Source organism: Oryzias melastigma, linkage group LG11 (assembly GCF_002922805.2).
Source record: "Oryzias melastigma strain HK-1 linkage group LG11, ASM292280v2, whole genome shotgun sequence".
Lineage (NCBI taxonomy): Eukaryota > Metazoa > Chordata > Actinopteri > Beloniformes > Adrianichthyidae > Oryzias > Oryzias melastigma.
Genome location: NC_050522.1, coordinates 13935897 through 13961453, shown reverse-complemented (window position 1 = coordinate 13961453; position 25557 = coordinate 13935897). Strand labels below are relative to the sequence as shown.

Genomic DNA, 25557 nt, shown 5'->3' with positions numbered 1-25557 from the left:
CCTAGCTCCGTCTCCCAAAATTCACAAACCACATTATAATTTTATCTGCTGAAATTAGTATTATATTTGGATACGTTACCAACTAAGATGGCGGACTAAAAGCCTTATTTTGAACATTTATTTGGAGTTTTAAAAGTTATGTGGATTCTGTCTTTTGTGGGGGGAAAAATACATACCATTATGAGAAAAATATCAAAATTACTTGTCAAGCTTTTGGTCATTTAACTATTGAGGACTAATGCACTGGAGAATGTTATAAAAACTCATTTTAGTCATTTTTACACAATGCAGCCTACCCCTGTGCAACCAAAGAGCTGCTCTAAAGAACATCTCTGACCCCACAACTTATTCTGTGAGCAGTGAGGGCTGATCATTTCACTTTTGAATTTCAGTAAAAATGCTCTACTGTCCTTTTAATGCTTAGTATATAGTTAATAAGACTCCAGAGAGCAAACCAAAGAGATACTCAAACTTAAATGTTTAAGCTCATACAGGCCACCAAGTTCTCATTTAATGAGTTTAAAGCAAACGAATGGATTGTGGCAGTTAACAGCTCAGTTTATTACACACATACACACTCACTTCTGATAAATACACCGCGCCACCCTAACAAAACAGAGCCATGTAAACGTATTAACAAAGACAAAAACACAAACATTAAGCCTCAATCAAAAGTAATCACAAAAAGTGAAAAACTGGTTATGCTTTTGCTCAACTGCAAATCCCATAACTTTTATAAATTAAAAGAAAACATTTCCCTTCTCTAAATGGTGGAAGTTTGGTTCACTTTTGGAAAACTATTTTTTTTTTTACTACCTAGTGTTTTTCTGGTACTCTATTAATTTTTTGTTGTTATCCTAAATGAAAAGTGCTACTTTTGCTGTACCCTATCTTCTTTTACTATATCAGCATTCACTACTAACCCAACACACTAAACCCAAAAGGTACACTTCTATATTACGTAAACCTTGGTCAATAACTAACAAAAAAAAAGATCTTCATGATCACATGTTTTAATCAAACCTATGCGTATGCAGACGATTCACAACTATGATTAGGAGCTTACAAACTACTCATGCATCCTAAAAAGTTGAAGTTTCATCACACATTTGTGTATTACAAATATAATGTATTTGACAAAAAGCGTCTTGATTTTTCGGCAAAGATGACCAGACAGAGCTGCACGAGTAAAGTTTACCTGATGAACTTTGTTCCAAAGAAAATGCACTTCGAGTTCTCATGTTCAGCAAGTATAAACCCTGATGGATTCTGCTGCAGGAAACAGTCTGCCTGCATTTTCCTGATCAGCTACTACAGTAGCTGCAAATGAAACAGTTTGGGTAAAGTAGTACCAGCTGGTTTGCAGTGTGTTGGTCTGTGTGACCCGTATAATCCATGCTGGTGTTTGTGAGAGCTGTGGGGACCATCAGCTTATACGGCAGTCATCTTGCTGGCTTCTCGGACTCCGCTGAGGTAGGCCCCCGTCACAGTCTGAGGAAAGTGTCGGTTGGTGGCCTAGCAAACATATTTAAAAAAACCAAAAGTGTAAAAAAAAAAAATCAGGCTGTACCGTTACACGTGTATAAAAATTTTGCAATGTGAGAAGTGGGAAAAGTTGCAGAACAGTTGACTGACAAATACTACTGTAAAATGACAGCACAGTGTAAAAAGGTTTATGTCATTTTCTCTTTATCAGAATATTTAGTCCTGATATTTGGGCCAACTACACATGTCTAAAACCTGTTTAAAACACCCTCCTCAATGAAAATGGTGCTTTTTAACAAGTTCTAGTGGCAACATTCTTGTGATTTATTTTCTAAGGAATTATTTTAAAATAGGTTTAAAAATGAGGAAAATTAGACTTTAAACCATATTTTTAACGTCATTCTTTACTATACCATTTTATCCATTGAAGATGCAAAACAAATATGATTTTAAGCAAGCCTTTTTCTTTTTTGGCCTTTTATTTTCATCTGAGCAACAACAGGCTTCACATTGTTGCTCCCAAAACTGCATAAACACCTTAAAGTTATGTATTTTGTCACAGTTGATATCAATTTCGAAGTTGTGTTATTATGTTTTTATGCTAAAAGGATGAGGTCATGATTAACTTACTGGAGAAGCAGTCCATCTGCATAGTTAAAAGATGATTCAGTTTCTTGAGTTTCAGGGAGTTGATGGTTCAACCAAACATCTTAGTAATCTACATGGTGAAGTGTGTGTTTTTGTTTTTTTTTTAGTACAAATGTGGGGAAAATAAGAACTTTGTTGATTATTTGAAGCATTGTTTTCATATATGCAGAAGATTCAAATAAAAAAAATGTATGAGACAACAAAACATTTATAAGTTTGATCTCTTGCCCAGAAGGAAAAAGAAGGTAAAAGGTCTGGAAGATCCCTACCCAAGAACTTTCTTGAATTGAATATTGATTTGACATCAGTTGACAGAGATATGCCATCTATTGCACACTGAATCATTTTAGTTAAACTCACAGAAATCTTCATAACTTCAGAAGAACATGAGGTCAGAATAGGAGCAGAGAAAATCAGCCATACCTCTCCAGCGAAGAAGACTTTACCCTGCACATCTTCGGCCAGGATATCGTAGGCCTCTCCACTGCCCCCCGTCTTCACAAAGCTGTAGGACATCTGGGACCACACGTCTTTGCTCCAATGCGTGACAAAATAATTTACAGGCTCTGGAACCTCCTGGACAAAAGTCCAAATGTTATTTTTATTTCTGCTGAATACTTTTTCTGGCTATGTAGAGGGTAGTAAGAAGTAAAAATGATTAAGATTATAAAAATTACTATGCAAGTAATTATTTGAGCGGATAATAAAGGTATTATTGTGTGTTGCTAAACCAGACAGTTTTGTTCACCTGCTCTTTGAAGAGTTCTCGCAAAACCTTCATGCACTCATTGACCACGTCCTTCTCCTCCATGTCCCGGACGGCGGCGACAGCATCACCAGAAATGACGGACATCAGTACAGCGTTCTTTCCCTGTTGACAAACCAGAAAAACTTCTCTAATTACAGCTTTTTTCCGTACCTACATAAATTTATTTAACCAGTTTAAAACCTCTGGAGTACCTCTCTGTAGACATTTTTTTCTGTATACACACACACACACACAAGTCTATGTCTTTAAAAGAAAAATATAAATTAAGAAAGTGAAAGATTTATTTAACGCTTTAAGTCTTAAAACCAAAGCTGTAACTGACAAAAAATAGGTAATTCCTTAAACACGAGTACCATCCAAAAAACTGTAAATTTAATAAAACTCCTTTTCAAAACTGTGCATCCAACTGAGTTTTTAAAAATATACACATTTTAAATAACGTAAATAAATAAAAAAAATGTTGCAGAAAAACACAATTTCCATCTAAAGAAAATTGTTTTTATTAATATTGAATCTCAGCATTGGATACATCTAAACAGACATTTAGTAATCTTTATCAAAAAGAGGAGTAAAATTGAACAAAATCCATAAATTCACAAACATTACAACACAAGAAGTTGATTAAATCAGACATCACACATGCACTGTATTAAAATATTCTCTACATCATCAGAAAAAGTTAAAAGAAAGCATCTTAAAAAGAACAAGTTAATTATTTTAATTTGAAATGCGTTTTTGCATCATTTTCCAGTGTCAAAAATGTTATGTATTAATAGAACGTTTGAGAAAACTGGCAGTTGTGATTATTTATTTAAAGATAAAAGGTAAAAATTTGAACCAACCTGAGGATCCAGGTCATAGAAGACACTGAACATGCCTCTCTTTTCAGGAACTGGGGGGATGTTCCCAAAGTAATCTGCACCTTGAATCTTTTTGTCCCAAAATCGACACGGAAACTGGAGAGCAATCTAAAGGAAAGGTTTTCAACACTTGGGTCTTTTCAGGGACAAAATTTGCATTTTTTTCCCCCTTACACACAAAAAAACCATTCCTGAAGAGATACCTTTTCTATGATACCAGCTCCTAAACTGTGGATTGCTTTGAGTTTTCTCTCAGGAAGAGGAGGATTGAAATGAATGAGGTTCTTCTGAAGTAAAATCAACGGGACAGTAACAAGAACCTTTAGAAAAAGAAAGTTAAAAATGTTACTTAAAATCAATAGATTTCATTTCACATAATTTTTTTTTTACCTTCTGCGCTGTCCACTGGGACCCATTAGAGGATATAACTTTAACAGTTTCACCCGAGTAATCGATAGCCTCAACCTGGTTTAAAACAGGGAAAATACAAATAACAACAATTCATTGAATCTATGAGATTTAGGTCTTACAAATGAGTTATCATGCAAGCAAAATTTAGATCCAGAATGTGTGATATGGAGCTACAAACCGGACAGTTTGTGCAGATGTCCAGGCCCTCGGCCAGCTTGTGCAGCAAAGCATAGTAGCCCTTAGTGAGTAAAGTGTGGTCACCTGAGAACTGAGCAAAAAATTCGTTGTGGTCCCAGGATCGTGCTGACACCTACAAACACACAAAAACACAGAAAGATTATACAAACAATCCTATGTATTGGACTAAAACAATCCCTGAATGTTCGTCTTATTTTGCAATTGTTCACATTTTATTCAAATAAGGGAAAACTGTCATTTTAAAATATGAAAATCAAAAATCAAACAAGAGGGCAGTGCTTGGAGCCATGCTGCTTTCTGATTTTAAAATAGAGCTGAAATTTATATATTTGTTTTAAGTGAAATGTTAAAAGATGAGAAGTAATAAATGGCATATGTGGTTTTTTTTTTCAGAGGGAAAAATTTTGATCAGAAACAAAAATCTAATACAGCTGTGATTTGTTCTCAACTTTATCTAATTTTTACCTGTTTGAATCACTTTTTCTTAATTATTTAATGGCAAAGAGTTTCAATATTTTTTTACTTTTAGTAGTTTTAGTTATATTTAACCAAAAGTCAGCTTTCTATTATTCATATTGTTAAAACGTTACTTAATGTATTTATTTGGCAATTTATTCAATTTTTGCATTTAATGTAAAACTATAAAAAGTATACTTTATAGTTTTATATACAGATTTATTGTCCTTATTTACAGCTGTTAAACACAATTTTTACAAAAGGGTAAATTTGCAATGTCCAAAAATGCATTAATATCATTAAAAACAATCAGAAATTTGTCAATTATAAAAAGTTTATGTAAATAGAAAATAGACCAATACACTAAAATATTTCCAGTTTTTGTAGAACACTGCTTCTACTTTAAGATCTGTGTGGCTTTGACCTCATCAGATTTTTGGGTTTAGCTGTGAAAAACAGAATAGGAGAAAATCAATGCTGTCGTTTCTCAGACCTTGTCTAGTGTGCTTCCACAAGCGAACTCCAGATTACTGAGATGAAACTGTAACACTTTCTCCTCCAGCTCACTGAACTGGATCCCAGATTCCTGGAGAAAGTTTTTCTTCACTTCCTGAACCTTTTCTGTGGGAATAAAAGAAAAGCACGTCTGTGAGGATTCTCATACATCCAGATCATGATCTTCAAATAATTTCAAACTAATTTGGGAAATATTTCACTAATAATTTGAATAGCTGCTCCTCTAAGTCTGAGAATTTTGTAACAGCGGGACAAATGCTTCTTCAATGTAAACATTGCAAATTATTAAATAATTTGAGTTTTAGCACCTCCAAGTGGAGTGTCCTGGCTCTGCGACTTGTCTTTCCTCCATTCTGACACCACATCCAGAATGGCGTTGAAGTGGAAGTCCATGCGCTTGTCGATGGCAGGGTCAGTGGCCTGACCGCCCTTTTGAAACAGCTCACATCGCTCCCCCAGTTTATGCATCTTGATGTCCATCTGCAGACAAGAGCACACATAAAACCTCTGACCTGTTTCGAAAATAACAACTGGGAACATCAGCGTTTACCTGCTCACACATGAGTGCAATGGGGTTGTTGACACATCCATTGACGATCTGAGCACCTCGGCCCACCATGACGCCCAAAGAGGTATCATCCCATACCCGGCCTCCAATCCTGTCCCTTGCTTCAAGCACCACCACCTATGAACCAATAGATTTTAGCGGGACTCCACTGTCAGATAAAAGAGATGCAACAAAAAGCTAAGAATAGAGAAAAGTTTTACTGCAGTGCCGAAGTTTTGAAGCTGCCGCGCAGCAGCCAGTCCTGAGGCCCCAGCACCAATGATGATGACGTTCTTCTGTAGCAAAAAAAAAAAAAAACAAGATAAAATAATCTAGTTTTTTGGAAGAAACAGAAGGAGCTGCGTTACCGACAAGACGACAAACTTACCGAGCGATATCCCTCAGGAAGCAGAGGCCGTTCCACTCTCAGCACACCAGTGTTGACGAGGCCCTTTTTCGTCATGAAATGAAGCACCCGGCCCAACTCCTGCACGCAGCGCACGCGCACCAAACCCCGAACGATGATGTGCTGAGAGCATTTCTCAGCAGTCAGAACTTTCTTTAGAAAAACACAACAAAAAATGAAGTGTTTTACCATTTCTACACAGAAAAGTTTACATTTCTCAAAAAAAAAAACATCCGACATTAAACGCAGGATTGATGAAATCAAAATCATCTTTTTAAAACATGTTTTTATAGCATTTATCTCATAGCAGAGGGCCACCTATATAAAAGAATTTGCGATTAAAACTGTGTTTCTAGAATATCACAATTCAAATTGGATCAGGAGCAGATGAAAACCGGATGCTAGAAAATGCTCAAATTAATGCAGACTGACGCAGCTACTGAAATGGGCTTGCCAAAGTCTCCTCTCCCCCTGCCTGCACCCTGGCCCGCTCATGCTTAGGTGCATGAGACGAGTGCTCAAACATCCTCGCTGTAGTGAATAGCAATTCTGGCTCAAAACTGTATGACTGAATTGATCCAATTTTGCTTGTAGTTATTATATGTTAGCTTTAGGCTATAAGCTCACTTGTGAGTGTTCCAATAGAGCTCTCAGCGATGGGGAGAGGGGCGGGTTGCTCTGTGTCAACGGCCCCACCCAGAACCCAGAATTGAATCTCTAATGACCTACTGTCGCTTTGCATGAAATGTCTTAAAAAAATGACAAAAGCTTTTTGATTTTGTTTAAAAACATCATAATTAAAAGATCATTGGGAACGATTTTACAGTAGAAAAAAATATGGTTGGAGTGGGACTTAAACAGTCACAGTGGTCTACACTTTACCTTGCAATTCCTATGCCAGGAGGCCAGAATAAGATTACGCAGAGCCAGATACATGGTGGGATCCCTGGAAAACTCTGGAAACTCATACAGCTCATCCAGCTCCATCATGTCCGGACGCACACACAACGCCTTACCGCACTCGTTAGGTTGGTAGAACGGCTGAAAGTACTGAGACAGGCCTGAAACTGAGAGGAACAACACATGACTACTGATTCATATATTTGGACAAGCACTTTGTTCTGCTACATTAACAAACTTACTCTGTGGGTGCACAGTTCTGTGGGGGTCTGCCTTCACCTCGGATGACGACACAGAGCTGGAAGAGCCGGACGGACTCATTCCCACGCAGTCAGGATAGTAGGCGGCAAGGAAGGGGCTGGCGGGACTTTCTTTAAGCAACGGCGGTAAAATCAGCATGGAATGCCACCAGCTGTCGCTGACCTCAGCCACTCTCTGTAGGGATGAGATCACTGTTGCCAGATCTTGAGGGAGAAACAAGCAACCAGATCGATGGAAACGAGCGCTTGGGTTTTTAAAATTAAAAAGAAGCTTGAAACTGGTGAGCTTACAGGATAGTGGAAGACTCGGAATGAGGATTTTCTCACCGTTTAACATTAATGTTTAAAAGCTAAAAGGCAAACAGAGCGGGTGGTGTCAAGGACTCACTCCAATGAAAATTGGGTTTTTAACATGTTCTTGAGGCTTTTTTCTGACAACATATTTACAGAAAATTTGGCTTAAAATGGCATTTCTGTGCGTTTCTTTATTCAAATTGTTGCAAAAAAGAAAAAAAAAATCACATTAGAAAGAGCATATTTGTGATGTCACAAACTCCATGCTCCACTTTAACTTTTCATTTTAGTTAAAAACACAATCATGTTTAAAAAAAAAAAAGAAAAGAAAACACAGGGAATGCTGTGAAAATAGATCAAAAGATGATTGAAGTGGGTCTTTAAAATGCTTTTGTCAAAACTAAAATCAAGAAAATAAAATAAATCTTGTTTTGATTAAATTTCATGTTATACACTACTTTTCCGATGTTTTTTTAATTACGCAGATAAAAGGTTAATAAAAAAAATAAGCTAATAAAAGCAACTATTATTACTCATTGGAAAACTGCTCAAATCTTTTCTTAAATAGCTTGTGTAGATTTTATGATTAATTTTGGTTTCTGAAGACAAATAGTCCTCATATTCTCACCAAGTCTTCTGGCTGGGAGCACTGGTCTGGTCCCTCAATCTGTTAGAGAAAAAGTTATTGTCCATAAACAATGTAAAATTGAAAATTCTGATCAAACAATTGCTTTTTTTTTAGTTACTTTAATGTTGTTGTACTTCATTCCACAGCGGTACGTTTCTGCTAGAGCTGGGGTAAGTTGGGCCTCCTTAGTCATTTGGCGCCATTTCCTGCAGTCTGGTTTAGTGCACTGAACCTATGTAGAAAATATTGACACATGTTAATTATTTAGTGAGAGCTCAAGTCTGATCCTTATAAGATCAATTAAAGAGCTCTGCACAAACCCAGAATGGCAGCTGTTGATCGGCCATGAAGGCTTTCAGACTGGGCTCACTCTTCCCGTTACTAGTCCACACCTTCTTCCATTCGGCAAAGGTCTCATAGCCATCTTTGTGGCTGCCATAGAGGGGATGGAATTATTGTATTAACAAAATTTGGCACCAAATTCAGAAATGTCAGGCAGCTATAGATTCATCTGCTCAATATTATCTAGATTTACCTTCTATAGTAGTGATCAAAACACTCGTTGCAGAAATGCTCGCCGCACGACAGATGATACCAGCGCGATGTGTATCCGTTTTTTGCACACCTTGCAGAGAAGAGAAGCCACTGTGACTGACAATCACAAGTAGACAAACAAAAAAATCCTCATCCTGTTTCCATACCTTTCCGATGCACTTGCAAAACAAACTGGGTACACGGCGGAGCATCCAGCCTTCTCACATTTTCTGTACTTCTTCTCAGACTGATCATCTTCTTCCTCCGTGTCTGTGGCTTTTCTTTTACTCTAAATATCAAAGCGACAATTCTCAAACACATTTTAACTGTGTTAAATAAATAAATAAAAATAAGATTCTCACTAGGAATGACTACTTTAAATTTCGTTGTTGCTCCATATTTTTAAATCATTGCAATATCAATATGCAAAAGCTACATGCAACAAAAAGAGTGCTTGAACTGCAACACTGCATTTTAAAGAACCATTGCCCTATGCATGTTACCCTTTTTAAAATATTTTCTTTAAATATTAATCTAAATAATACGGGGAAGTTGCAATTAGAATGGAATACATTCTTTTTTGTGGCCATAAGAAATTAAGTTAACGTATTTATGAGACTATTTAACATCCAATTAAACTGGTCTCGTCTAAAATTAATTTAAAAAATAATTTTGGGGAGAAAAGAAACTGGTATTTTAATTTATTTACTTGTTTTCACTAACAATCTGAGGATATTTTATGATAAAGAATTGGTTTAAAAGGCAGGAAACCAGCTCACCTGACCAGGTGGGGGATTGTTGGTCCGTTTCTGTCTCCTGGAGGAGCGCAGGGTCTGGCCCTCCCCCGGAGACTCCCCGGAGCTCCTCTTCCTCGCCCTCCGAGCCCCAGAGGCGTTCCCAGGGCAGTCTACAGTTTCAGTGATATGCAGCTTGTGTTACAGAAGAGACTTCAACACTGTTTGAGTCAAAACAGACGGCTACCTTTAATGAAAAAACGTTTGCATGATCAAAACTATAAAGATAATTGCAATTAAAAACGCAGCACAGGTGGTGAGGTGTAAATACTGCCTCAGCTCTTTAAAAACCACCAAACACATTCGCCTGTCACTTTAGCATTTAGCATGTAGCGGCGTGCACACTCACCTGCATCCGATAGCATGGCCACCAACGGTGTTTCTGAGTAGTTTTAGCTCTTCGGTAGCAAGTATTGTCTGTATATTTTTTTTAAATAAATGGTTCAATCTCACTCCCTTTATTGTTGCGGGAGAAATCAATGCCGTGCTGTAGCAGGTACACAACTTCCTGTTTGAAACCGGAAATGGGCGTTTCTGCTTAGGTTTGAGCGCCGCTGCTTTCCGTCCGTTGTGCTAAGTAACCATAGTAACGGCTTTAGGAACTCGTAGGCTCGCATAGTGGAGCCTGGGCAACGCAGGAAGATGCTGTTCGAAGATTTTAGTTTTACCAAGGTTTCTTAAACATAGTATCAAAGCTTCCGCCCAGAGTTCCTGTCATTGTTTTCTTTAATTAGAGCTGTAAAAAAACAACTTTTTAAAAACTTGTTTTGAAACATCAGGAAGCGTGATTTTTGTTAAAGCAACACCTCAATGAGTTTTAAGCAAGAAACCGAAGATTCGACATTTCTGAACAATTAAAAATGGAATTATTAAAACCTGGAAAAAAGAAGGATGTACCTGTGATCAGCCAGAGGGCAACACATATGGAGGTAAATACTGAACTTCCTCTCAAAAAGTAGGGTCACACATTTGGTTTTTTTTTTATTCAGCTTACATTTTTGAATCAGAAAAAAAACCAAATATTTAATCTTGTCTTAACTTGGGAAAACAGTATCTGATTAAAAATGGTTTCATCATCATCCATACATAAAACTAAGTGCGTTTTAAAAAATAAATACAAAATAATTTTGGAGCTTGAAAATATCACACATATTTTGTATTTATTTTATTTTATTGGTAGTCATTTTATTGATTATATAGCAACATTTTGGTTTGTTGCAAAATTTTAAAACAGAGAAGCAGTAAAAAAGACGCTCACTTGTGGTTTCTTAACAGGTTAGTGCAAAAAGCTCTGAACTTCATAAAGCGATTCAACTTCTCGAAGATCCTTTGACTGTAAGTTTAACTCACACATGGTTCAACTTTTTATTTCTATAAATGATGATCTGATCATTCTGTTTATCTGAAGACCGACTTGAAGGAAAGGCACATTTTCATCCTGAAGAAACTGCTGAACAGAAACAGCAACGGCTTTGTATCCTTTCTGACATAATGCAGTCCTCTCTAAGAGGGTCCACTCTTCTGTGAATCAGTCTCAGGTGTCTATACCTGATTGACAGTATTTGACCTCATTAAGGTCTTGTGATGCTGTGTTGAAAATAGAGCATTGTCCCCAGAGCTCCAATTTGCCACTCCATCTCTGTCAGCATATTCTGTGGTCGGAAGTAACCTCAGCTGTGATTATGACGTCTTAATTTCCGCTCCATAGTAAGACTTGTTCTACCTCTGTGTATGAAAATGCATTCATGAGTTGGTTAAACTTCTTAAATATTCTTAGCTTCTGAGAGAGCTGACTGGAATAGCCAGAGTCCTTGAGCTCTGCGCTGAGAAAGTGAAGGAGCACCCTGAATATTTATTCATTCTGTGTGAAGTTCTAAAAATCTGTCGGTAAGGAATCTGCAAAGGTAGTCAATGGAGCAAAATCTGTTCCAATCACTCAAAGGGATTAAAGCAACGTTTTTCTGTCTAATTTCAGGCTTCCTTTCCTGAAAGAGAGAGCATCGGATGAGCTGAATTACGCTCAGGGTGTCACAGACTTCCTCTCACACTTGGGTACATGCACACTTTTGGTGTCTTCATAGTTTTTTGAGCAAAACATTATGACATTTACATGCACATTCAACTAGCATGTTGTGACTTTTAAAAAAAATCTTATTATTATTCAACTAACCGGCACATTATGCCTCACATTTCTTTTTTTTCCTATTGTTAAGTCTTTTATCTTGTTCTTTGCTGGAGATTCGCTTTGACTGAATTGCTCTTGGGGGATTAATGAAATATTCATTCGCTCCATCCATCCATCTGAACATTCATCCATTTATTCATCAATACTTACATTTTTTAAAGCAAGAGAGCTATAATTTTTTTTATTGACTCGATGCTTCAGTGGTTTACTGCTTTCAAAACATGTAAGTAGCTCAGGATATTTTAGCGTACTGTAGTCTATATTTTTGTAAAGCAGAAAACATATTTTTAATGAATATTACACAATTAAAAACAAGTATGACTTAAAATGTTTTTTAAAGAACTGTCATACAGAAATATTGCAAACTGTGCCGTAAAAATGTTTGTGTTTTATGTAAAGCACTTAGAATACACAAAATATGCTGATTTAGATTTGTTGTATGAGGATGTCCAATTTCAGACTTTTGTAATCCTCCGTCTGCTGTGACTCATATTGAAGAGGGACATTTGCACTTGTTCTTCTGTTTGCAGGCTGCCTAATGAGGATCTGTGATGCTGAAGTGAGACAGAATGTCATTGAATCGGTGAAGTCTTTCTACAGCTGTTTGGCTCCCACTCATCTGCTGGACAGCATGGACAATCCGACCAAGTCAAAGTCGCAGACTCGCCTCCCAAAAAGCCGCTTTTCCAATTTTTCCCTCAGTGAGAGCTCTGATATGTTTGTGTTTTGTTTCATAGGTTTACAGAGGCTGGAGCTGTTAATAAGTTCAACATTTGAACTATTAAGAATACTTTTTTAAACATGACAATGAGCAAAACTAGTTAAACTCAAATATCTACACAGATGTTTTTGAAAAACAGAACTGAAGAAATATTGTTAGGCTAGAATAATAACATATTTCTCTGACATTTGCAATTTTTTATATCTGTGTAGAGAACATTTTGCCAATTAGACATAATTTCCTCAATACGACGGAGTATTAGTTTTTTTTAGTTACGACTTTAAATCTCGTAAATTTACGAGAAAAAAATGGTAACTGTTAAATTACGTAAATACAGTTGTATATTTGTGATAGTCATAGGCTAAGTCATTGGCTAAATTTATTACTTTTTCTCATTTACCTGTTTTAAAGTCACACATTTATTACTTTAAGTCTTGTAAATTTACAAGAAAAAAGTCCTAAATTCAATATCATAATATTATTATTATTATTATTATTTTGGTGGCCTTGATGCTCTGTTGTACCTCAGTGAGCCCAAATCAGAATTTATTATTCTTTTAGTGATAGGATTTAAAAAAAAATGATTTGATCTTGTAATTTTATGAGTCTAACATTTATTTTTTTTATTTTATGTTTTTATTTAATGCTTAAAATTTTCCCATTGTAAACTCTTGTTAACTGACAACAGTTTTCACAATCTTCCTACAGGATTCCAGCCAACTTCTCCAGGCTACAGGCTGCAGCTGCTGGAGCTCAGCGACCTTCCCAGAACATTGCTCCTCTCCATGGCCGCTCTGGAGAACCATCCAGCCATCAGGCCCCAGCTCCTGCAGACACTTCAGATCCTCTCCAGCTCATCTGGTCAGCTGCTTATTTAATTAATGTGTGGGGAAATCTTGCTCAATTGCATTATATTTTCTGTATTGCACAGTAAATACAACTATTTGTTGTTTTTTGTGTATCAATCGTGTCTCCTGGATCACTTTCATAGATGCCAACTGTGCTTCCATGCTCCATGCACGAGGAGCAGAGACGATCTGTTTGCACATGAATGAACCTGATCCGTCCGGTCAGGTTCTTCTGCTCTCCTCAGAAATACTCTGTAACCTGCTGGAGAGAGGAAACAAAGAGGAAGTCAGTGCTCAGCTCAGCAGCTTGGATTGTGTCCTGTACGTATCTTATGCTAATCAAAGTAATTCTCGACAAAAGACTGTGATCTCATCCAGCTTTGTTAAAACTTAAGTTTAAATGCATCTTCATGTGTGTTTAAATCTCAGATCTCTGAAAGAGGCTTTCTCTCACGTGCTGCAGAACGCTTCACAACAGTCTGACCTCCAACTCAGAAATGATCTGCTCATGATCATAACTGTCGTTGCTGAAAACCCAAACTCCGCGCTCACGGTAAACCTCAGACATTTGTGAAAACTTATTGTCAGAACTAATCAGTGAGCGTGTTTGTTGTGTCAAATGTACAAAAACAACTTATGTTATTTTCAGGAGAGTTTATTTGCTCAGCAGCTTGTGCATCTCATCACACTTACAGAGGGTAAATCCACGTTTGACTTTATTTCTGTTTTTAGAGCATTCTGATGTATCAAGAACAAATGTACGTTTTTTTTTGTTTTTTCAGAGAAAAGTCCCAGCTATTTGGCCCACAATTTGGGCCTCACCTACAAAAACGAAGACTTCAAAATGAAGAAGATGCTCTTGAACCTCCTGATTCCCTTGTCCAAAGACCTCGCTGCCCTGCAGGTCAGTCTGCTGCTCAAATAACAGTTTTGTTAGCATTTAATTCGTTTTATTATTGTCCTTTAAAATTAACATTTTGCTTGATTGCATGTAGGAGCAATGCAACCATAAAATTGGTGGTTTATTTGGTCAGAGCTTTGACATTTTGCTTTCCTTGTCACAGCTTTATGAAGAAGAACGAATTATTCTGACCCTGCTGATGCTTGTAAAGTCACCTGGTGTTATGTCGGAGCACCAGCCTGGTGCACGTCACTGGTCCAGCATCCAGCAGGAAGAACTCCAGCTGCAAGCCCTGGTCACCCTCAGCAGCATCGCTCCACTCATGCTGAGCGACTTCATGTCATATCACGGGAACAACTATCTTCTGCTCCTGCTGGACTGGTGTGTCGAATCAGGTCAGTGAGCTCAAGAAACCAGCAAATCAACACGTAGCTGAAAATTCATGTAGTTTGTCTGATTATGCCGCCGGACACTTTTCTTCTGTTTTGCTTCAACTTTCTCTTCCTCCAAGACTAAACTGAGCAAAAATAATTACTGTAAACTGAGTCAATATGGAGATAAATAATCAAATTATAACCTGCACCTGATGTTTCCAATCAGTATTTTTTTTTCATTTGGTGGAAGCAGGTTGAAAATGAAGATTGTTTTAGTTAAAAATAAACTCAGCAACAACAGGGGGATTTGCTTGCATGATTTTTTTTGCTCAGTTCAAGATGCTTTCATTAACCCAAAATAAATTAGCTTTTTTAATTAACAGTCCTTCATCGTTTCCTCTCTTGCCAAAAATTTGTATACTTCAAGTATATGTTTTAAAGTATACCTAAGTATAGAAAAGTATATTTCTTTAAGTGTACCAAGTACACTTAAAGTATACTGGGAGTTTACTAATAATTCTTGGGACTGAATTGGCCCACTTTTAGTTTATAAAAGTATACTTGAAGTATACTTAAAGTAACCTTTCTGGTGTACTATTAGTTTAATGGCAATAAACTTTATTCTAAGTTTATAAAAGTGCACTTTAAAGTTTATATTTAATATAACTTTTAAGATTTGCTTTTAGCTCAGAAGTAATAAACTTCTACTTAGCTTCTACCTAATTTTCTACACACTTTTATTCACACTTTGATTTTTGAGTTATAATTTTGTTTCGAACACCAAAAATTCTGAAAACTCCTTTTTTTAATTAGCTAATAAGGAAGTAACAATGAAGAAAAATCTTTCAGTTTATTCATACTAAGCCTGGTGGGATGTAAACAAACAAGAAATTATAACATAAAAGTAACCCGTGTGGTTGACACTTTACACATAGACCTAATGTTGTGCAGAAAGCATGCAACAATTCACTTTCCCCACAACTGGGTTCAGTGGTGCTAAAACAGGCATTGGGGGATCCCTAGTGGCTCAGGTTTCTCTATTTGAATGATGAGGTACCCCAATATTTACTATTCAATATTTATTTATACATGTAGCAGTAGATGAGGATGGTTCTCATGTTTCATTCTTTATTTCAGGTGCTTCCTATTTCCATGGTTTTCATGATAGATATGGCCGAAGAAACAAGAAAACTCAGATGCTCCATTGCATCCGAGTTCTCCGATCTGTGACATCTCAGGGAGTGGAGTTTGTGAACCAGGACCTTTGTGATCAAGGAGCCATCCACCAGCTGCTGGGTATCTCTTAAGAACATGAAAAAATATTCAGTTAATTTATGATGCTTTTATAAATTCTGCTTTTTTATTTTATTCTTTTAGAGATTATTTTGCAAGTGGAAGCAAGCTCTGATGAGGACGACGAAGTCGCAGTGGAGATTATGTCAGAAATTCAGGTTTTGCTGTCGACACTGTGTGAAACTGACTTTCATAGAAAGGTACATAAAAAGCTGCACAAAATAGCAGTTTTTGGGGGGACTGTAATGTTTCAGAGAGTAAAATATGAAGTGGAAGAACAGAACCTGAGGGGCAGTCAGTTTCTGTATGATATGTATGAATCCATGATTTTAATTTTTTTGCAACATGTCAAATTTCCCTTATTTCCACTCAACAGAGCAATTCTAAGTGACATTTTATATTTTTCAAAATACTGATAACCCTTGCTAGAAAATTGTGTTAGAGACCTCATTCATTAAAAATCACTCTTTGGTTGTTTTTAGCATGTTTTTTAGGCTTTTTCTGATGACGGGGGACATGTGTTAAGAAAATTCAGCTTAAAACTGCATTTTTAAGTATTTGTTTATTGAGATTGTTGTAGATCAAGAGCGGAAGAAAAAAAAAACTTGTAGTTGTTACTTAAAATCTACAATAAGCAGGCCACAAGTTCTGATGCATCCACTTGTAGACGGCCAGATCTATGTACGTCTTTGTTTTCCTCGTCTGAGGTGGCATCTGGCTCCAAGCTGTACAGCTGGGTAGCTTGGATAGTGCTCGCCATTTTTGTTGCACCACTTATGTTAGGTTGAGGGTGTGAGGTGCTGTAAGCTAGCAGGAGAGTGTAAACAGAGAACTCTCAGCAGTTGGGAGGGGAAGGAGAAGCAGGGTTGCTCCACACCCACAGGGGTCCCTCTCAGAGGCAAATATCTGATGAACTCCTGCCACTCTGCAGACACGATGTTCTAGAAAACAACAATTTTTTTTTTATTTTGGTTAAAAACTTCATAATCATAATTAAAGGACCACTGGGAACACTTTTAAAAGAGATCAAAGTGAGTCTTTGATATGAATTTGCATTTCTCTAAGGATCAGTTGTCCTTCTGTGATGTTTGGTTTCAGGACCTGTTTGGGTTTGAAGGAGCTGAGATGGCAATTCAGTTCCTCAGGAAAGGCTCCGGCAAGTTCTACAGCGGCTTGGGCCACAACAAGCTGATCCTCTCCACAGTCGACTGCGCGTGGTCAGTTCAAAGAAGTGAAATCATATTGATGCAGTGTTTAGTTCTTTTTTAAATGCGTTCTCCACATTCGACATGTCCGGCAATAACAAAAATTCAGCATAAAGTTAGTTTTATGCTGTCATTTTCATGCAAACTAATAGATTGTTCAGGTATATGAGTACAAATATTCTGGAGGGCTTAAATCTTTACGTTTCTCAGTATTATATTTATATCCAAATTAGGTCATGCATTGTTGGCTGTTACCGCACAGAAGATCACTTTCTGGAAAAAGAAGGAGCTTTTCTTCTGCTTGATTTACTCAGTGTAAGTAGCTGTTCACAGTGATTAATGATCTTTAAACACATTTTCAGCTTGTTGTCAATGAAGTCAGAATTTTTGCAGCAGGAAATCTAAATGAAACTCTTTGGCTATCCATGTCAGACGAGCCCCAGGTGTGTGCACGGCGTCGTGCTTTCCACCCTGCTGGATCTGTGTGATAATCCAAATACTCTGCCGTACCTCCTGAGCTGGAGGGACGTTACGGGTCAGACAGCTCCGCGGCTCCTGCTGCAGCTGTGGAGGGAGGAGGAAGAGGAGCTGGGTGTCGGCAGAAACCATCATGGAGGGATTTTAGGTCAGATTCAAAATGTGTTTAAGTAGTTCTAAATTTTTCTACGGATATTTTAAAGCATGTTTTCTTATGTGTTTAAGATCCTCAAAGGCCTCTCCTGAACCGCTTCCAGCAGGACGAGAGCGCCCTGACCTTTCCCTCCAATGCAGCCAGTTTAGCAGTGATGGAAATCTCAGAGAACCTTCGGGCAAAAATGTATTTCATCTTCTCCTATCTGGGTAAAACCACACTCCACTGAATGATGCTGTGTGTTTTCCTGACAAAATACATAAATGAAAGTATGATTTGACAAAGTTCTGTTTACATTCAAGAAGTCAAACTCTCAATTTAATCCACTTGTTTGTCAGATTTTGCATTTTTGTATGAAAGCTGATTTTTCCATGTGGCTTTTGGCTCATAAAGGTTTCCGTATTCAAAATATCCACCGCTTTGATGATTACTACTATCTTTTTAATGTTTTTTTTTTAAATACTTAGTTTTAGGTTTCATAAAAATAAATGGTAAAAGTTTTAAACTCTTCATGAATCTTTTACATCTTGAGTGCTATGACTTTCAGAGAACTTTAACCCCTTCATGTCTGAACTAACTTCCAATTATATAAGAAAATATTCTTCAATGTTTTACATTCAAGGTGATCCTAAATTAAGAGGAGCGACATACGACATGAAATGGTTAATCTGAAGGGATCATCCAAACTTTTAACAAATAATGTGCCTTTACTAACTCGTTTTCTCATTATTTTCAGAACGGTTAATAAAATTGTGTCTGTTTAAAAAGTCACTTGAAACCAATTTGAATCTAAATTAAAATTAGTGAAATATTTGTGTTTGATTCTCTTGATGGTTTGTGTGTGTTTTAGGTTTTCAGGAGCTCCCTGGTTTGTCGACAGAGGACTACGTGACTCTGAGTATTGTCAAGCAATATCTCGACTTCAAGGTAAAACAATTTACAGATCGAGAAAAAAGTTTTTCAAATGGGAGCGGCATGGAACGCTGTGCCAGCATCTCATTTTCTATTTTACATAGTCGGGAACTGAGAGAAAACACTGACATAGAAGAAGAAATTCCATCTCTCATTGCTCCTAAGCTGGACTTTTGTTTAGTTTCTTGTGAAGTTACAGTTAGATAATCAACTTTTTCTTAAAAAAATGACATAGACTCAAACAAATGATTCCTTTGAGACACTAAATTTACTGTACAGTATTGTCCTCCACCATCCAACAAGTCTGGCTTTTAGTATCTTAAGATTATTAGTCTTTTAGAAAAGGAGACGGGAAAAAGTCTGTCTTAACTGTAACATATACAGTAATCTCACCTAAAGGAAATAACATACAAAAAATAATCTTTATCTTGGCATACAGCATCCAGGAAGTGATTTTGAACTAAAAGCTGTTTCCACTTTTGCCAAACCATTTTCCTGAACTTACAGTGTTTGTGGTCCTGTTAAGACAAAATATGATTGTATTTCTTATGATTTATTAACAATTCAGCAGAAAAAAGCAAATCAGCTGATAATTTATTAGTAAAATTAAGAACACATTTAATTAAGGCTCAAAAGACTTGTTAAATTAAAATGATCTCTTATTCTTTGTTTTTTTGTTAAACTTGTGTTTATTATCTTTGATAATCTTGAAGAGTATAAAAACATTCTCTTTCTGTATTCTAATGACACAATTACAGTCAAATGTCGTGTTGCTGCAGGTTGGTGAGGTTTGGGAGGAAATCAGCAGAGAAGTGAGACGGGAAAATGTTTGGCTGTTCAGCGATGATGAGGAGGCCCTGATTAACATCTGTAAGACCTCAGAGGACACAGCCAGGAGGGTGATGGCGGAACAAAACCAGATACTGGAACAGCGGCAGAGGGAAGACATCAGAAAGGAGACACTCTTTTACACAGAGGTCCTAAGAGAACATCTGAGATAGCCAAAGTTTATTAATTAATTATCTTCCTGTATTAATCAAATTAACTAACTTTCTGTTTTAACTCCAGATGAAGTCTCACCGGAAGCAAGAAGCACTCATGGCAAAGTCTTGGGACAGCTACGTTTCCAGGACCTCAAATTACAAAGTCTTGAAGGTCTCTAAAAGTTGTCACATATATTGTATAGTTTATATGTTAAGCATCCCTAACTTTCATCCTCTTTCTTTTTAAACAGGAAGTGAAAGCTCAAAGGGAGAGTTACAGTGAATCAACCAGACCCAAAGTAAAGGATGAGGAGGATGTCAATCATCTTACAAAGGTTTGATGTTATTTCCTCAGAGTGCTGTCTCTATTGAAGAAAATTAAAATATTTATTTCTGATGTGTCAAAAAAACATTTCAGACCCAACACCTTAAGTTGGATAAAATCGTAGAAACAGAATGTGGCAAAAGAAAACTGTGTTACAGTATATATGTGACCACTGCTGTTTTTCCAAAGCCACAGCATAAATTTACTTGTAAAAATAATTAGTTTTATTTTTTAATTGCATAAAACTCAATGAAACTACTTTTTATCTACTTTTAACACTATAAAAAGGTAAAACTAGATAACCTTTTGAAAATAGTCCAAACAAGCAAAATCTCCACTCCAGGAAAAATAAACTACATCCTTTCAGAACAAGAAATGACTGTTTTTTAACGAATGTCTTGGTAAATCCTTAAAAAATCTTTATTTTTATTTTCAAAGCAGCTCTTTTAATGAATACTGAAACAGACTTCCATGCACCTCTGTGTTCTGCTTGACTTTTTTACCCTTTGAAATTTTTGCGAGATCAGACATTCAGTATATCTTCTATACTGGTGGAAAACAGAAAAGTTGAACCAAGGTCAAATCTGGAGGAGAAACAACAGCAAAGTTACTCTGAGAATAAATTTCAGCTTTGACATTTTAATCTAAATTATGACATTTTGGAAATATTTCAGTTGCTGAGAGGGATCATCTTCAAGAATCTCTTTCTAATAACATTTCTTTGCTGAAGTCCTACTATAATGAGCTCAACCAACTATGTGTTTTGCTGTATTTTAGCATTTCATTGGGCACATCTTGGCTGTGGAGAGCACTGGAGCTAAGGGGCCTGCAGGAGTTCGGGTGAAGCTGGGCAGAACGGCAATCAAGGCAAAAACTGCAACATGAAGAGCTGCCGGCTCCATACCTGCACTGTGCATTCAGAACGGACCAAAGTGCATCAGTGTGCTTCCAAATAAAATGTTGCAGTTTGTTGCGTTCAGGTGAATTCCTGTGTAAACAATCAACTTTTGTTGCCTCATCTGTGACACAGCCTCTTCACCGTCCACAACGAAAGCTCTAATGATGAGAAACATGACAGATTTTTTTACATTTATTTTAGCCACCAGTTCATCTGTTTTGTATGTTGGGTAAATATAGTCATAAAGGCTAATTTTTGCCAGTGCAAAGCAATCAGAAAGAAGCAATGAATGAGAAAAGTAGCATTCAAAGTGATCAGAATAATTTGAAATCCTGTCAGGATCAACCTGGAGACAGATTTTACAGTTTAAACTAAAATAAAGCATCATTTTTTATGTTTCTGATCCAACCACCAGTTCAAACTTTTATGCCAAAGTCATGAATTTTTTATGTTGCTGCATGAATGTGTTCAGTGAAGCAGAATCCTTACGTAATTCAATAAAAAATTGAGGCTTCCTTTGAGGGTTATGCATTTAGCCGCTGTCTTTCCTTACATTAACAATAAAAAAAGCCCTGACATCAGAGTTTTGGGGGTTACATAAGTCGCTGCAGCACATTAACCCACATGTTCCTTCAAGCATGAACCTCACTGAAGAGGGCTCTTCTCTCCCCGACTGGACGGCCAAATCCCTCCTGATGATTAGGGTCTTTTCATGAAGCTTTTGGAGTGTGGGTGTAGGACAAAAGAGCAGGGACACACTAGAGCCTCTTCAGTGCAGCAGTCGGCTGTGGGGCTTCACATGTCCGCTCGCGGGGTCTGAAGGCTGGATTTGGAGCTGCATCCAGACCACCTGCAACTCTACGAGGACCTGACGAAAACTGTGAGATTTATCTTTCTACAAGACTGATACTAATGCAGCAACTCATTTTTCTTTCTTCCATAAGAAGCTCCAGTTGTATTACTCTTTCAAGACACACTATGGTCGGTCAAACTTGACAGTAAAGAATCAAATAAAACAAATCAAGAAGACTAAATTGAATAAAACAAAACATGCCAGATTGTCGTAATTGTATTTATTTGTTTACACAAACTAGCTTTAAAAGCATGCTGGGAATTAGAACTATGAAATTATTTTAAAGTGTACTTAACATGCTGATATTTTTGGATTGATTGCTGTTTCGATTTCCTAAAGGACGTTTCTAAACTCATCAGTAAGAATGATCCTCAGACTTGGAAGGCTGACGCCAGGATACTTTTGTCTCCTTCAGGTGAGATAAAAAGAGTGACTTTATTAATGACATTTTATTTCTTACTCTGGAAACAATTAAAAAACAAGATATTATATATTATAACCATGTCAGATCAGAAATATGGAATAAATCCTGTTTAATAAACAGGATTTATCGAAGAAACTGTGTGGATTGAGTGCTTTAGTTTGATTATTGGTCATAATCTTTTTGCTGCCCGGTTTAGGTTGCTAATTATCCACAGCTGTCTTGCTTTTTGTTAATGATTCTCTGTGTCTTTATGTCTCCAGTTTTCTGCTCTTCGTTGTCAGGTCATCTGCTTTTTGTTTCTCCATAATATTAAGTTTATTTATCATCTGCCACTAAGCCTGCTTTTTTGGGTTCTTCATCACAGCGCTAACAGAAACGTGGCCAATGCACTCATGCAGATTTCCTACCAGTGCTTGTACATCTGAAGAAAAACAAGCAGCTGATTTGTCTCTTTTTATTTAAACTTTCATTTTAGCTTGTTTATTGATTTATTAGCTTCTAAACCCTGCTAGATAAAGTTCACAGGTTCATTTCCTTCTACGTAATGCTGATGTTTCTAAGTTTTTTTCTGTCAGTCTATCCTTTATGTGAGAATACATTAATTTCACATAAAGCTTTGGTGAAAAATTTCAAAAGTAAACCATAAAAAATAATAATCTATGCATTTATGTAAAAAGTTAGTCAATACAATAGCAGTATCCCAGTTGCTTGACTTAAAATTTAATCTCTTTAGCTTTTACAGGCAGACATTCAAATTCAAAATAATTCAAATTTCACAGAAGATGACAGAATCAATCATGAGATTTGTTACATCTCAGGAAATGTCTAAGTACATTAGCATCATATTTCATAATTGGGAATTTTATTAAATATGAGCTTAAAAGTGCATTTTTCTATCTTTCCTTTTTTAACTTCATTTGTGTTTGTTTGTGCACCTTGTCATAGTTTTTGCCTTTTATGCTTTATTGTATGTTTTTGATTCATAAAATCCAAATCAAGTGTTTTAATCTTATTTCATCTACATGTAAAGTTTAACTTCAACTTTGTTCTCTCACCTGCAGAGGCAGATGTCAGGTGAGGTCCGGCTGCAGCCGCAGAGGAGCATCGTGGAGCACGTTGCCATGACAATGGCCACGGTGGGGACGGGCATGTCTCTGTACAGCGCCAGGCAGATGGCGGTCAAACGCCTGGGAGATCACTGAAGGCTCTGTGGACGCCGTTTGAGACTCTGTGAACGTCAGAGAGGGTTTGTGAGGGAGCAGGCTGAAAGGAGTGATGTGTTTGTGCTGCTGTTCGAAGGAAAATGTAGGTCTTTCTAAAGAATGGGTGGGATTTATTCACTTAAATGTGAATGAATGTGATTTTTCAACACAAATGTTAACTTCAAGGGAGTAAACACTGACAAATATCAAATTAAACTACAAGAATTATAAATGTTGTGAGGAGAAAGTGGCAGAAAATAGTAATTATCACTTGTTTTTGTTGTTTATCTCAGGCACACTTTTCCCCTTTTTGGCAAACAAATAATCAATAATTTCCTGAATCACAACTACAATTTCAATTTTAACTCTGAACATTTGTTTAAGTATTAATTTTGAATAGTCACTGTGATTCTTTTAAATAAATGACATGAGAATTTCTGGGTTCTGTGTTTTCAGTTTTTTCAGCTTTTAAAGTAGTAAGTGTGTAAACTTTTATTATTTAGCAATTGAAACATTACAACACATGGCCTAATATAGTTACAAATCAAGTAACGGGAAGGGAAAAAATGATTGCATGTTTGTTGAACTAAATTGAAGATTTTTCCTTTAACTTTAAATAGTTTCAATTATTCTAAGCAAATGTTGAAATCACTAATAAATACTTATTTTTTTGGGAGGAAAACCTTCAAATATTTATGTTAACTTAAATTGAATTCGCAACTCATTTATTGGCGTTTATGCATTTTTTTTTTCAATGTTCTTTTTTTATATATTAATAAATGTCAGAAGAACATGTTAAAAACACAAAAATACTACTTTTATCAGAGTGGGTCTTAATGTAAATAAAATTTATATTAATGTATATTTATATTAATTCTTTGTTGTTAGTTTGACCCTTAAAAATATTATAGCAATGTTTGTTTAGCTTTTATTTAATTTTAGCTGAATTAAATAAAATCTTCCTTTTAATTTTAAAACTAATTGGAAAAACATGATTGAAAAGACAATTCTACAAGGTATAACCCTAAAAGTGAGTCTTGCAATGGTAAATGTGTTTATTTTGGTCTACCATTATCTGTTGATCTGTAGTTATTTATTCTGGCTGAATAATAATAACACTAATAATAATAATAATAACAATGATAATAATAATACATCGTAAATAAAAATAAAATAAAATAAAGGTTCATTGGTCTTCCTTCCAGCAGGGGTCGCTGTAACACTGATTGTGATTGGCAGATGCAGCTGAAGATGATGAGGTGACGCCCATGGTGACGCCCCCACCAGCCGGCTGGGGGCAGGCTTTAAACTGTCTCTGCGCGCGAGCCGTGAGCTCAAGGGGTAGCTCTGTGAAGTAACGTTTGTCTGAGGATGAGTTTGAGTGACAACAGTGACCGAAGTTTGTTATTTTACATCTACGGGTAAACTTGACATGCTCGACGAGTTTAGTCGTAAAAGAAAGCGCGTGCCTGGAGCGCCGCGCGCTCCCTGTCCGCATCCTCCTCTGCATCAGGTCCCCAGCTGCTGAAGCGGTCCAGCCCCTCTGAAAATGGCTGGTCTAGGTTCGGGAACTAGTCCGCGCCTGGCCGGCTTTGTAAGCCTGTCGTTGCTGGTTTTCGTGGCGGTTATTTCTGCGAGCCCCGACAATGTGGATGGAGCCAACGAAACGCTGAGGCGTCCGTCCGGAGACAGCCTGGAGGACTCCCACCATCATCCGAGGAACTCCACCGAGCACCGGAAGGCTTTCCCAGTCCTCGCCTTCAACTACGAGCACGTCAGTAAGCCCTTCGTGATCTCTCTGTGGATCCTTCTGGCTCTGCTCATGAAACTGGGTGAGTCACGTTCCCCATGCAGCATCTTCTAATCATTGACATACTGACACATAATCATCTGGCAGATGTTTTATGACCTGTAGTGATCACCGAAAGTCAGTGGAATCAAAACAAATATAATAAACTTATAAAACGTACACAATATACAATATAAAAAAGGAAAGATATGTGTAATTTAATCATCATCATCATCATCATCATCTTTATTTATAAAGCGCTTTAACACAATTTTAAAATTGAAACAAAGCGCTGAACATTAAAAAC

The 25557-nt window shown here is 36.9% G+C and overlaps 3 protein-coding genes across 4 annotated transcripts in view; 2 read left to right on the top strand and 1 right to left on the bottom strand.

Annotated features, from left to right (window-relative positions):
* Window positions 1-537: 537 nt before the first annotated feature.
* On the bottom strand, window positions 538-10214 carry LOC112162540 (lysine-specific histone demethylase 1B). Of its 2 annotated transcripts, none has more exons than XM_024298340.2 (21): window positions 10056-10214; window positions 9692-9819; window positions 9080-9201; window positions 8914-9003; window positions 8699-8810; window positions 8497-8610; window positions 8379-8417; window positions 7439-7631; window positions 7179-7363; window positions 6279-6449; window positions 6112-6186; window positions 5894-6028; window positions 5652-5823; window positions 5321-5448; window positions 4352-4483; window positions 4153-4227; window positions 3966-4082; window positions 3745-3870; window positions 2882-3004; window positions 2557-2709; window positions 538-1515 (listed from the first exon to the last, which is right to left on the bottom strand). In XM_024298340.2, exons 1-21 carry the CDS (start codon window positions 10069-10071, stop codon window positions 1432-1434), a joined length of 2490 nt encoding a protein of 829 aa, XP_024154108.1. In that variant the 5' UTR covers window positions 10072-10214; the 3' UTR covers window positions 538-1431. The 2 variants fall into 2 exon arrangements, with proteins under 2 accessions (XP_024154108.1, XP_024154115.1); XM_024298347.2 differs by having other exon boundaries at window positions 3966-4049.
* Window positions 10215-10319: 105 nt separating this feature from the next.
* On the top strand, window positions 10320-21088 carry LOC112162552 (cilia- and flagella-associated protein 69). The gene is made up of 23 exons (XM_024298360.2): window positions 10320-10635; window positions 10982-11041; window positions 11115-11180; window positions 11484-11593; window positions 11682-11758; window positions 12422-12592; window positions 13321-13473; window positions 13604-13781; window positions 13890-14013; window positions 14110-14158; window positions 14243-14364; window positions 14525-14756; window positions 15873-16031; window positions 16113-16228; window positions 17127-17245; window positions 17467-17548; window positions 17666-17858; window positions 17936-18073; window positions 18715-18791; window positions 19556-19753; window positions 19845-19931; window positions 20011-20094; window positions 20862-21088. Exons 1-23 carry the CDS (start codon window positions 10567-10569, stop codon window positions 20967-20969), a joined length of 2772 nt encoding a protein of 923 aa, XP_024154128.1. The 5' UTR covers window positions 10320-10566; the 3' UTR covers window positions 20970-21088.
* A 3646-nt stretch (window positions 21089-24734) lies between these two features.
* LOC112137653 (Na(+)/H(+) exchanger beta) overlaps window positions 24735-25557 on the top strand; it is a 15813-nt gene continuing 14990 nt past the window's right edge. Inside the window, exon 1 of the mRNA XM_024260077.2 lies at window positions 24735-25293. Coding sequence (XP_024115845.1) covers window positions 25011-25293 — 283 coding nt within the window. The 5' untranslated portion in view covers window positions 24735-25010. The remainder of the gene's footprint in view (window positions 25294-25557) is intronic.